At 34.8% G+C, this 14,609-nt stretch overlaps 1 protein-coding gene across 1 annotated transcript; it reads right to left on the bottom strand.

Annotated features, from left to right (window-relative positions):
- Nucleotides 1-12,618: 12,618 nt before the first annotated feature.
- LOC123533450 (protein ABHD15-like) lies at nt 12,619-13,767 on the bottom strand. The gene has a single exon (XM_045315090.2). The coding sequence runs from the start codon at nt 13,765-13,767 to the stop codon at nt 12,619-12,621; it is 1,149 nt and encodes a 382-aa protein (XP_045171025.2).
- Between the last annotated feature and the right edge of the window lie 842 nt (nt 13,768-14,609).

The raw sequence follows: 14,609 nt of genomic DNA, 5'->3' as shown, positions 1-14,609 counted from the left end.
GTTCGCCTCGAAAATGTTATCGCGTAAACGGTGTTGTTCTGGGGTGCTCGATTTTAAGTCTATTACCAAATAACCGTGCGGTCTTGATGTCGCTCGTTCAAACCGTTTCATAAAGATGTTACTAGACGAAGGGTAAATTCTTCTCGCCAATGTAGCTACTTGTTGTCTGTCAATAGGATTATTAAATAGCACCAGATACTGCGTATTCAAAGCGATATCCCTACAAGCTTTACCTTGAGGGAACAAATTTTGGGTGAGATATACGACAGATATGTTCCTATGGTGAGTGCCCTTGGTAAAGAGATCAGCAATTTATTGATCGCATTTAGCTTCAGTCATCAAGTCGTCAAAGACCAGCAGGTTCCTTTGATTAACATTTATATATTGGGAATCATTCAAGTAGTCTGGAATACCGTGTACAAATTCGACCCCGGGGATTTCACGCCGAAGTTCATCATACAATGGTTGCCATTGTCCAAAACACCATATGATACGCTGAGGCTGAGGTCTTACAGGATTGGATGACAACAGTTTTCTTGTCCATTCAGTTTTTCCACTACCACTTGGTCCTGAAACGACCATAGAAAATGGATGTTGAAACGTCGTCTCTCTTGAGATGTCCCATGTTTGTAATGGCGGTGAAAAACTGTCAGTGGCTTCGTCATTTCCGTGGACATAACGTTGATGTCTCCGCATGTTGTCGATCCTAGAGAAAGACTGATGGCAAACAGGACACTGATGCATTTGTGAAACCGAGGATATATCTTTTATCAAAAAGACACTGCTTTATTCTGTTCTATTAGCCATTCTTACGCTTTCTTGGGGCAGAGAAGGAAGAGGAGGAGGAGGAGGAGGAGTGGAGGAGGAGGAGGGGTGGAGGAGGAGGAGGAGTGGAGGAGGAGTGAAGGAGAAGGAGGAGTGGAGGAGGTGGAGTGGAGGAGGAGGAGGAGAAAGGAGGAGGAGGAGGAGGAGAAGGAGGAGGAGTGGAGGAGGAGGAGGAGAAGTGGATGAGGAGTGGAGGAGGAGGAGGAGAAGAGGAGGAGGAGGAGAGGAGGAGGAGATTGAGTGGAGGAGGAGGAAGAGTTGAGGAAGAGGAGTGGAGGAGGAGGAGGAGGAGTGGAGTAGGAGAAGTGGAGGAGGAGTGGAGGAGGAGGAGGAGGAGGAGGAGGTGGTGTCGGTATATACAGTAACTCGTAACACCTTCAGTCATGGTTAAATTTACTTTTGACTTATATGCGTGTGATCCCTGAGTGACCAATCAGAATGCGTCGTATCAATAGCCAATCAGAGCATTGCTAAGCTATACTGACTAATCAGAACGTTGCTTTGGCTCTATTTATTATACTTCGCCCTGTAAATTCGTTCACTGTCATTTTGGATATCAAACTGTAAGCTTACTTTGGCGTATTTCTCGCATGAGTGATTTGACTTCCGGTTGAAGTTTATTGCCTTATAGTACTTATCGAGACATTCGGTTAGATACCTAACATGCCTGCGGAGGAAGAGGTGTTGTCGGTATATACAGTAACGCTTCTTCCATAACGCCTACAATTTTTACGCAGGAGTGACCACGCATTCAAATTATGTATACAACGCAATAGTCCTCGTCAAAACCTTTCATTTGAAACCAAACACTGCTAAAGTCGTTCCAAGCATAATAGAGAAATGTTGTACGTTTTGTAACAGACAGGTAGGTAAGACAACCATCGTGCTTAATTGACTGCCGTGTCAATAGTTATTCATCTATGTATTAAAGAAAAGTAAACATTCCTTTCTATTATTACATTAAAACATATTGTAAACTGTTAGAGGAAATAAATAACCTCAATAACCAAGCTTTTTAATTCCGTTAGTATTTATAAAGAGATTAAAGCTATACACTGAAATTATAAAACGCGCTCAATAATGCGGACAAATGTTAAACTACGCGCTATTGCTTGTCAAAATTCTGCTTCCTGACTGGTTGTAGTTAGCGAAGTGTTATATACTATACTGGAGTTCTACAGATAAATGTCATTCGGTTAAAGGATCTGGTAGAGCGTATATCACGGTTTATGCTGTATGAACGATTAAATTAAATATTTCTGTTTCATTTTAGTATCAGGTAAATTAAAGAAATTAATAACATTTTGCTATAATCATTTCTATACTTATGCATAAAGCGTTAAAGGCGCTCTTTAAAATCAATATATATGTAGCGCGGAGTAAAGCGATACGGGTCTTAACCTGTCAGGTGTATTGGAAAAGTGTTACCGCTTGTCAAAATACTGCATTCCGATTGGTTGTTGGTAGTGAAACGATATTTCTATTCAACCATCTAGAGTTGTGATTCATTAGGCGAATTTATCCGGACTGGTAAGTTGTATGAATAATTTAGTTAATTATTTCTATTGTATTTCGTATCAGGTTTATTAAAGAAATTGTAATCATTTCTATAATTATATTAATGCGCTCATAAATCGAATCCTGCGCTATGTAAAATAATCATATTCGCACGCTATAGCGCGGTGTACGGGTTTAAGCTTGTCAAAAATATTTTATTCTCTGATCAGTCTTCAGACTTACCGTTGTCATTTGACGGTATTGACTGAAATCCTGTATCCCCGCAAAATTCATCTGCGCCGGTGAAAGTGTTAACGATAAAGTCAAAGTTTTCCATGTCACCGGTATGAATTCTAAAGGATGACGATTAACGGCTGTGCACTCTCTTATATACAATTCGCGTTCTGAATTCGCGATGTCTTTCGTCAATAATATTGAGCGTTGATTGGTTAAATTTCGACGTTTTCATTGGTCAAAACGACTTTATTGGAAATGTTGCATTGGTTCGTTTTCCTGCCTTCTGATTGGCTATTTTATGTTTAGAAACGACGGTATAAATCTGTATTCTAAATGGATAAAGAGTGGTGTAGAAGTGTTGGTTCATTTTAGCGTGGGATATCGACGGGTTTACATCTGTTGAGTGGGTAATATTTTGTCTTATAATTTCATTTTATAAAAAGTTATTCTCATATAGTTTTTATTTTAATGATTAGTCAAGTCGTAGACAGTGCGTAATTATATTATACATTTTCTTTCGAATGGTTTTTATACGAGAGGTTCTTTTTTACGCATGCGTATAGCTTTGTTTTCGTGTTATCTCCCCGTGTAGGGCTGACCCTCAATGTGCGCGAACACGCCCTGGATAGGTATACAAGTCATTCCTAAACATTTTCATAAATACGTCATTTTAAACTTAGAATTCAAAATGGCCGCCGCACATGCGCAGTGAATTCATTTCTTATATGCAAATGAGTTACTTTTTATAGTAACTAGGACATCCAAGATGGCGCCCGTTTGTTTGCCCCCAAACCGGCCCCTATACTACTACTCTCACAAATAAACTTACAAAGAGAGTAATTGTTTTTCATGAAATAGATCTAACTGAAGATATTAAAAACTGAGTTTGTTAAATAATGGCATTTTCGTTGAAAGGTTGACAATGGATAACCTTTTTTAATCAATGGTCAGAGTCTAACTCCATACTTTGAAAATAAAGGACTGCATGATCTTCTGATATTTCTATTTAAAGAAACATGTTTCCTAAATTTTCTGAATGAATATGATTTTGATTAGGCATGGAGTTAATCTGATTAAGCCTACAATAAAATTACCTTTTTTTCTAATTTATCTTCTTAATTAACGGAAACAGCAACATCATTTTCATTGTTAAGTATCTTGCCGTGACAGCCAAAACCGGATATAATACGAGGTCACATTAAAATTTTGCAACCACAGCAGATTTCTTATTTAGAGGGTGGGACAAATGAAGAAACTAAAAAAGATGATTACATATTTTTTCTGTTTCAATTTTCAAATAAAATACTTACTCAAATGCCAAGCATCATACATCAGTCATTATATATCATTCTTTTTATCCTGATTTTTATTTTCCTGTATACCCATTTACATTTTCAGACATTTCTGTCCATTGTATTCTCATACAGGTCTTGGTCTTGCTAATTTATTTGAAGATCCTTCGAAGGGGTTACAGAATGGACAGTATTTTATAATGGACATACGGATTTGTCCAAATATAATACGTCTCCCCATAAAATGGAGGCATAATTATCAACATTATAATACACACTAGGAAATTGATAGATTTAAGACTGCTATGTAAGATGTTTTGACACCCATATATTTATGTCTCCTCCTTACTGGGGGAGACATACTGATTTTGCCTTGTCTGTCTGTCCGTCCGTACTTTTTGTAAGGCAGGAAGAGGATCTTCTCAAACTCGTCCTTTACCTATGGCGGAGAAAATAAATGGGTTTACCCCATTAACGGGGCTGGAAAAAAACGATTTAAGAGTTCAGAAAGCTGCAATTTTACGAGTTGGGAAAATATTTCAGCATCCGTTTCATATACAATTGTACACACTAGAAAAAGTGAATGTAAAAGGTAGTGAACAAAAATTATACTAATAAGAGTACATTAAAGAGAAACTTCTTTGAGCATTTTTTTGTAATAAAAATATACGTGGAAACTGCCCATCCGAACATGTTAATAGTGCAAATTTAAATGCTTTTCGTACACTTTGAAACGGACAGCGTTGCATCAGATACGAGTATCATTATAAAACAAGTTTCATAGGTACAGTTTGGCCAAGACCAATTCGTCCTAAAATAAGTAAACAAAGGCATAATTAGCAAAAGAGTGGATATACATTTGACGCAGTAATTTGCGAGCAACTGTGGCTTATTGGTTAGGTTCTCGGACTCAAAAATCACCTTTCATCATAATGGGTTGGAGCCTTCCATGGAATACCGAATATTATATGTAAGTAGCCCATCAAGTTCAGTTGCTGTAGGCTGGTGCAAAAACGGTTTTTACAAAGTTCCAATTGCTGTCCAAAAAATTGAATTACTTAAAACTAATCAGTTGATATGTTTATGTAATATTATTATTATTGCACATTCAGAATTGAACAATACAATATTTATTACAGAGTTTAATTATATAAAGCTTGGCCGGTTGAGTCGTTATCATTAGCGAATTTAAACTCTGACTAACAAATACATTTGATTTACACGTTTGAACAACAGATACAGTTCGACCCAGTTTAATTCCTTAAACGTTACTGAATGCTTAAAACCATGCATCATCGGGGGTTAAAGTGCTACTATATATATTTTTAAGATCTGAATTATTGTTCCTTAAGGAAATACAGCGCCGGTCGTTCCGCTCTGATTGTTTATTGAAGGAAGTATATTGTTTGGTGTAGGTCACACTGCTTTGCCTATATTTTGTTGGGATTTCGTTAAGGACACGTCACGGCTGAGATAGTTTAGCATTATTACAATACACAATCGTGAAATTGTGTTTCCAATACATGTTCTCATAAGATAAATCCTCAATATCTATGTGAAAATAAGGGATGTGTTTTAAATGATTGCAACACTGTGACTTGCTCTAATTAGTGGCAAATGACTGAAACAATAGGAATTCGTACGTGACTTGGATAGACAAAACGACAGTGAGGTAACAATATATTCTTTTATTGTTTTAATTTATGAGTTGTAAGCTACAATATAGAATACCCATTTTATGAAAATCAAACTGGAAGTTAGAAATAACAGAAACAATTATATTAGGTCATGAGTCATCATATATCTGTCAAAATTTGTCATTAGTTTTCACGAGCTGTCAAAATTATTTTATCTCTATTCTGCAAATGCATTGTTTTTGAAAGTATCTTGGTCGGATATTGTAGTGTGTAACATATTTTACATTCCACATTAATATTTGTGCTTGAAATTGTTTAGTTGAGCTCACCGAAGTCACATATGAATGTCTATTGTTTAAGTTTATTGTCTGTTATAAAGGTACCAAACCTCGATATTAAGATATAAGAATTGTTCCTTTCTGGTAGACAAAGGAAACTATTTGGTTGAAACATAACCTAACGGTTTTTAGAAAGAACTGAATATTCTTTGGTTTTTTGTTATTCACCGGAAATTCAAAACGTGACATCACCTTAAAACTTCATAGAAAAGATCGGTACCAAGCTCAGTTGATCATTGGGCATAATGCTATGACGTAATGACGGAAAGATTTTTTGTACCACATGGCTCCTTTTATATTTATCTATAAAGTCTAACTTATCTCCCGTGCAGCAGATTTTAAATTTCCTGCTTGCTACCAAGGCTGAAATAGCTGAACCGATGTGTCTCGAGGGTAGACAAAGGTGTATATATGTTCGATCCCGAGACCCTCGCCTCGCATACAGGGCGAGTGCTCTACCGACTGAACAAAGCGGCTGCTTACAAACATTTCTCCCCATTTTTATTAGTCAAGTCTGCGACAAATTATCCTACTGGCTTCAGACTTGAAAAGAAAATGCAATTGTAGGTATTATACCGTACACCGAGGTATTGGTCCAAACGGTAAAATATGCTAGACCATTTTCACCGCGCATATCTTACATTAAAAAGCACAGTTCGGCAGACAGGTACTATTTATATTGCGTAATTGATAATACATCTTACATTTTGCATTATTTCACATTTTTTCAGTGTTTCCTATCACAGAAACACTCAGCTTATTTTATAATGTTTTTTTTTTGTCTACGTTTTTAGTGTTTACGGTATTTACTTAGTTTGCAGGTAAGTCTTTTAATCATAAAGTATCATTTCTTTGTTTTGGTTAGTAAGTGCTCAAAAGTAAAAAAATGTTCACATGTCTGTACAAAAAGCTTTGACTTTTTTTTAATTACAACATATATTTTAACCCATGGGCGTAGCTACGTGTACTCAAAAACACAGCTGCGTACACATGGTCTTCAAACTTCAGTTTAAACAGTGGCTGAGGTGCGGGGTTCATGTTCTTTGTCATTGTGATACTGTGTTTTGATGACTGCCTCCATCTCGGCGAACACTAAATATTATAAGAATCTTTTACTAGTTCAAGGTGCATATGGAAAAACCTGGCTCGAGGCTAACTCTGCTATTTTTTAAAAAAAAATATTGTCGATATTTGCTATTCTTTGTTCTTTATCAATATCGTTATGATGGTATCCTGATGCTGATTATGGCGATATGATGATTGTGATGATGATTTATTCATTTACATCGTTTATAAATCATGCCAGCTTATGATAAAGTAATCTTGGTAGTCGTTGATAATTCAGGAATTGTCGATAAAACCAATTTAATCAGAATTTATTATTTACTTTTTTGTATTCAGAAGCGATAGGCCACTCGTAATGGCTATATATATATATGTAAATATTGACCAGTTCTAAGCTCGGTTAAAATATAATAGGGTTATTAAAATAGTAGCTTGATCTTGGATGCTGTATTAGGCTCTCGTTGATTTTGCCAGGACGGATCACATGCTTGCGCGTTCCAATTGGCAAAATCAACGAAAGCACAATACAACACCCCAGATCTAGCTACTGTTATAATGAACCTTTTATTACATACCTACATCGTTTTGCTTGTTGCTTTGTTATCGAACGAAATCTGTTTATCGATATTATCTATACTGAGTGTAGTTTTTGTGTGCGCTTTTTATAAACTACCAGTATGTCAGGTCATGCATATTAAATAAAAGTAGTCCGGCAACAAACAATACAAAAAGTTACGATACGGATTTTTTTCTGCCTGTTCGTATTTACTTGTGAAATACAAGCCGTGTTTTGACAGCACTTAAATAGGTATACAATAAGTTGCTTTACTAGAGCGCGTCTTGTATATCACTAACAACATACTCAGATTTACTTTTTCATCAACATCAGCTACTTTATTTGTCGCCTTGTACGTTAGACTACAACATTATGATAGTTCTGGTTAATTTAAAATACAACATTGTGATCACAGAAAGCATAGCCTGAGTTGTTTCACATATTTTATTACCTATTTCAACAGCACTCATAGGTGCCAAGTGGCAGCTGTAAAAAGCCTACCCGTACTTTGACTCAGTGCTGTTATATTTTCTTGCTCTTTTGGGATCATGGAGAACTTTCAACTTTACTTAAGCCGGTGATAGGGGACAGGAGGGGTGGTTCACATTTCATTACCTCTCATGGACAGACTCAATCAAACTTGCTATTATGTTCCTTGGATGCATTTTACGTTTCAAAAAAATCTTTTCATAGATTCTATCAACTCCATTTCAAAAATGATATATAGCTTCTAGCAAAACATAGTCGTTTGATACACTGTAGCTGAAACATAATTGATTGTTATTGTTCAATGATGTAAATAAGAATCCCCAAAATGAACAATTTTTGTAACTAAGTAATTTTGTTCCAGGGTCAGTTAAGGCTGAATATGTATCAACCTTATTGACTCTATAGCTATAAATTTTATTTTCTTCAAATAAAGTATAGTAATCAATGACAATCATATAAACGTTTATGTGTTTTCTCCGGCTGAGATATATTGCCGTATTTGAAATCAAATAAATCTTAATTTGTATAAATAATTCTTTGGGAGACTGATTGAAGTTTTGCTTCGTTTGTTTTGTGAAGAAATTCCAATCTTAAATGAATATGTCAAAGTTCTATCAACATGTTTTATGGCATTTTCGCAATTGCGTTTTTGCCCTAGATCGAGTCATGTCATATCTTTTCATTACTACTACCTTTACAAGTTTCACAGCGTCAGTGTTATTAAAATGGAATATCGAAACTTTTATTTCAGCAAACATAATATTTTCTATTAATAAACCTTTACGGCGTTGTGAAACGTATTATGCATGAACCATCTAGAATGTCTCAGTCTTATTATTATATTATATAAGTATATATTAAGTATTATAGAGGCATTCATAAAGGTATCGTGTTAAAATATTTTACTTTCATTGTTTTCACTTTCTTTTCCTCCGAGACTTTGAACTTAAGCATTTAAGGATATACGAGCGGTTTTTTTTTCAGGATATCCGCCATTTTGAAAAATGTTTCTTCAAATATTGCTTTCTAACAAAAGTTTTGCCAAAAAAATAGTACTAAATAATTAAAAAATGGCTAATAATGTACCATTTAACCCAACAGATTCTACTTTTTGCGAAAAAAAAAATTCACCCTTATTTTCGGCTGGCATTTGCCTAAAATAAACGTAAGATTTACAATGGAGTAGGTAATTTCAAATATCTATTAAAGTAGATCAGGTTTGGTTTTGATATTTTACTGATTGATATATATTATGATAAGCTATAATTGAAATAAAAGTTTTCAAGATAGCACTTTATATTATCTAGAAAATATAGATTAAGGTGGAATGCGCCTAATTTGAAGTTGTTAGGTTCCGTTTCGACATTTTGTTTAATATGAAATTCAGCATATTCCTCATAGAATGCGTATTTTACCTTTTTGATATTTCTGTAACTTTTTTCTCTACAAACCTTCAAACACGACCATTGACGTCCATTTTTGATGAACCATGATTTCACGTCCGTCAGACTGTTTTCTTAAATCGTTCTGTTCAGTCAACAAGTATCGATTTGCTTGTTTCTCATCATAAAATGTCTTTGAAATGGTGTATAATTTGTGGAGATCATTTTAACGTTGAATTCGATATTTACGTTAAAGTGACGTCAGAGCGACAAATACGACGTTTAGTTTTGAATAAAAAGTTTGCGTTAATCTTGTTTCATGTAAAACCCAAACGATAGAATTTGATAAAAAACTAACATGATCATAAAATTTTTATTTTCTGTTGATTGAAGGAAAAAAATTATGGAGTCACCGAATTCATTTTCGCGTAAAATTACGTTACGCTACCATTACCCCCAAATAACAACATAGCTTAGTTTGGCTGTTTTTCTGATATATCTCTTTTCAAATCTTAGTATTTTACATTCTCATTCATCATTTGTACACTGCAGGCGTGAAACGAATCATGGAACGTGAGAAAGAGAGTTTTCCTTTTAAAAGAGGTCTTTATAACTGTAAGATTGGTGACTTCATTGCGAACTGGTTTGAATGCAGAATGTATAACATACGCCAATACGACAGCTTGCTAAAATACTGATCATGTTATTTTTTAAAGTCGCTTTAAATATACTTTCTATATGATAAAGCTTAATTATTCATATTTTTTATTCGAAGTACCAATAAACGTGTTTTTCGTTGTAAAACACTGCTAACATTAAGAATATTTGCATATGTGTCTATTGTTCGGAGTTTTCACAATTGAAACACAAACAGAAAGTATCATTATTGTACAATATCATTGATCAATACTATACAACAGATTCAAATATTCTAAAGGTTGTGATTTCAGACGTATCACCCTTAACTCAACCGCCCCTCCAAGGGAGTAAAGGTTGTTTGTATCTTGTTTTTCTCAATATTATCCATAACCCTTCCTAAGTACTCACACACGCACGCACGCATGCACGCACGCACATCCCAAGGTCTTACATTTTTACTATTTCGTTTCTTACTTCACCACCCTAGTAACATCTGACCATAAGATAAGTTGCCATGGGTTTGCCCGGTTAATTACCCGCTCAACGCATACGTTCGCGTAATTTGATGGCGGAATTTGGTATTACGGGTCAGAGTTAATTTTTCATTATTTTGAAATTTTATACCACAGACGCTATTTGAAATAGATCATCTTCTACAAGTTCAGTATTCATGATATAAGAGAGGTTTCGTTGAGCTACAGCGAGTGTCAGTCACAACCGCTGTTTTCTTTCTTTCTTTCTTCTACCCCACCCGCTTAGCTCAGTAGGAGCGCAGATCTATGGATCGCGAGTTCGGTCCCCGGGTAGGGCGTGACGATTTGATAGAAGGCACGTGTCCGAAATCATTCGTTCTCCACCTCTGATTTATGTGGTGAAGATAGAAGTTATTTGTTGAGAATACAGAATCCAGGAACACTGGTTTCGTTAATTGCCCGCAGAAACGTAGAAAAACAGAGCTAAACCAGAAAAAAATGTTTTCTTTACTCGTATTTCTTATGTTTCTAATATAAGGAAACAATATTATATATGGAATAATTATGTTTCTATTATGTGTTTATGAATACTAGGATAACATTTGTACACACGTCTCCGGAGAGCTAAAACCTCTTTGCAAAGGATGGTGTTTCTATCTAGCCAAGTTGCTTTTCAGAGCAACAGTCTCCGTACAACAAATATACTGTTTTCCCGCGGTTATTCAGGACGATGCACTTTATTCGAAATCGGGGCGTTCAACTACTCTCCAAACAATCAAAATATTTCCAAAACATAAAATTTGTAATAAAGTTAGATAAAATAATGTTTACTCGAACATGATGTTATAATTATATAAAGGCTTTCTAAATTTTAAAAAGTTGTATTAGCACTTTTTTCCGAGTTATGTGTTATGTTAAAATGAATATTTCTCATTTTCACCTACCTTTTACTTTTTCGTACTGTGCCGAGGTTGGCCAGATTCTGTTTACCCCAGTCTTATTTTCTGAAGACAGGTTGTTGTTCGAATCTGCTTCATTAAGAATACACCTATATTAACTAATAAGATATTTATGGCATATATTTATAATATAGGCTTATATTTGTTTGCCTCAGTTCTATTAGATGCATTATTTGCGAGATAAATCATTTCACTTGTAACGTTGAATGAAATCATTAATAGTTGTAAAGGCCTCTTTTGATTAAATTCTACTTAAATAGGTTAAAAATGAGTTTGTCTTGATCACAAGAATCAGAAAATCCATTGAATTACGCATTTTTTTTTTAATCTGGGATAGGAGTAGAGTAATGTAATTCAGCGCAAAGGGTAACAGGGTGTTGATTTTGTCGCATTCTGATGTATCAAATATAATTTAAACATTAAAATCTGAGTTCTACACAGAAATTATTTCGCTAAAGTGACAGAGTTTTAAAGGCTATTTTGATTTAATTTTACTAAGAAAAATAAAACAGTAGAGTTTATCCTAAAATGAGGAGATACATGAAAAAATACTCAATTGCGCTATATTGTGATTTGTGGGGTAGGGGTAGCGTGACGTAATTGTACGCGAAAATGAATTCGGTGACCCCATAATTTTATTCCTTCAATCGACAGAAAATAAAGTTTTCATGATCATGTTAGTTTTTTGTCAAATTCTATCGTTTGGGTTTTACATGAGACAAGATCAACGCAAACTTTTTATTCAAACTAGGTCAAATATATTTTAAGATTCTAGGTCAAACACTTATTGAGATACATGTGACACAAAGTTTTAGGCCCTTTTATGCATATTTTTGACATAGAAAAGGTCGATGACTCTTGTCTTGATGTATGAATCCAAATTAAAATACCAGGTGGATAAATTTACATGTTGAATGACAATCCTGTGAGGCTTGACGACTCTGGATCAAATTCGGACGGACGGACGGACGGACGGACAGACAAGGGCAACTCTTTTTTACAGTATATGTACACATATGGTGCCTAAAACTGTTTAAAACTTTAATAGAAATTGTACATGAAATATTCAAAATTACACCATTTCAGTTAAAAGACTTTTGTTGAGATATCAGGAAAAGTAAATAAAATAAGCAACAACAAAAAACAACTAAAGTTTATTTAAGGCATCTCTGGTAAAACTGAGAAAGGACAATAAGTATAAATTAATGGAAGTAACTTCTTTACATGTTCTACCGACGCCAAAATTTAGAGTTTGAAATAAACTCTAGAACATGTTCTATGTAATTTATTGCAAGTGTATTTACCCATGACTCCCCGCGGACGTTTTCATAAAATGCACAGTGCCCTCCCTTTTCTACAGTAACTAGCAGCAAATTCGGATAAAACTCGAATAAATCAAATGGAATATCATCTTTTACCGAAACTGGGTCATCGAGACTATTTATACATAAAACAGGAACGGCTATATCATCAACATCTCTCATAGGATCATTCCTCTGCCAGAAGGCTTCGAATGTTTCTATTCCATACATTTTACAATAAACTTGATAATCAAATTCTTTCAAACTCCACGCTCTTAATACAGCCGCCTTTATATCTATAACTTTGTTAAGAGCTTTCCAGTGCCTAATTAACATTATTTTCAAATCTAATAAAAGATACAGCTCATATAGTTTTGGTATTTGCTCGCACAATCGCTCAGTGTTATCATATGAGGGTGAAATATTCACTGCTGCTTTCATAAGAGACGAAGAACCAAATTCACCAAGGTAGGAAAATAGCGTTGCCGATCCAGCACCTATTCCAATACCAACAATTTGCACATACGGGTATTTGCTAAATATGTATTCTATCACTTTTCTCGTATCTTTAGTATCACCAATGCTGGTTAGATTAGATGACAAAAGAAAACTTGAACCATGTCCCCGTCTGTTAAATACGACTGCTCTCATTCCTCTCGAAGAACCAAGTTTGCAAATATTTCCAACACTGACAGCATCTCCTGTTAATCGAGGAAATATTAAAATGACAGGACTGTTTCTTTTCAATTTTGTTGTTGACTGCTTGAACCAGTCTAAAGCGACAATTCCTTTGTCGTCTATTTGTAGATATTCCCGATCGAACTGATAGTTCTCCACCGGCTTGAACAGAAGCCCAGCAAAGGTTTGAATATATCCATTGTTAAGTACAAATGGTGGCTGAAACGGCCGGTTGAGGAGTCCTCTTCGGCGAATCAAATGTTTGGTTAAAGATGACTCCTTACTATGCAGTTGAGGAATGATATCCGTACGTTTCCAAGTTCTGGTTCTGACCATGACAAAACAAATCCACGAAAACACCTGTTTTATGACAGAGTATAGAAAACAGTGTTTCACCATCTCGACTTCTTGAAAATGATGTTATCTGAGTGAAATTTACTTTGAAATAACGTCCTCTTTATAGTGAAATAACCAAGAAACATGTATTATACTATTTACTCCTTTCACTGAATGAACTATCAAGATAATTTAATCAAAATATTCCATAAAAGCCCAACAAAATGAACAACTGAATGGCCAAAACGATTCTGAAATTTCGTAGAGTTGGTTGATGACATTTAGAGGATGTGTGTATCGATTCACAAAACGTTCCAGAAGCGACAACAGGCTCCTAGTTTTTAATGAAGCCATATAGTATACGTTTAATATCCTGCCATATTTCATTATTCAAGAATATTCAACAGTCTGGTCCCGAAGTAAATTTACACCATGCATGTACGATAGTTGACAACACATAAATCGGTACGATATTTTAAATCCATTTTGTGACAAGTCTCGCTGAGAAATTGTCTTGTTACAAATGTTTTGTATGCCGGCGGCTAGTAGATAATTAAGAAACTTGTAAGATGTTCACATAGTATAAATGTTAAAATGATGAACATGAATACGTCTAGAACATTCAAGGATTATATAAAAGTGTATTATCTATTCATATTCACCATAGAATATAATCATTAATTCTTTCAATGTAAATAGCTCATAATACATCAATATTCTTTTATTCAAATTCGTGCCTTTATTTCAGAACTGTCCCAAATCAATTTACCGTATCCTGATTTACTTTCTAAACATTCTAATCTTCACCGCTATTTACTATTACTTTGAACACCAGGTACACCGAGTTAAATATATAATATATTCTTTCAAAAATAGTTCCCACGAAATTACACAAACACATAGCC

The sequence above is a fragment of the Mercenaria mercenaria genome, chromosome 12, assembly GCF_021730395.1.
Source record: "Mercenaria mercenaria strain notata chromosome 12, MADL_Memer_1, whole genome shotgun sequence".
In the NCBI taxonomy this organism is placed as follows: domain Eukaryota; kingdom Metazoa; phylum Mollusca; class Bivalvia; order Venerida; family Veneridae; genus Mercenaria; species Mercenaria mercenaria.
The sequence above is the reverse complement of the archived record's forward strand: the minus strand, read 5'-3'. Positions and strand labels throughout refer to the sequence as shown.

What these genes read in the sequence shown, in the direction of transcription:
- LOC123533450 (XM_045315090.2), bottom strand. Translation starts at nt 13,767, where the DNA reads ATGGTGAAACACTGTTTTCTATACTCTGTCATAAAACAGGTGTTTTCG.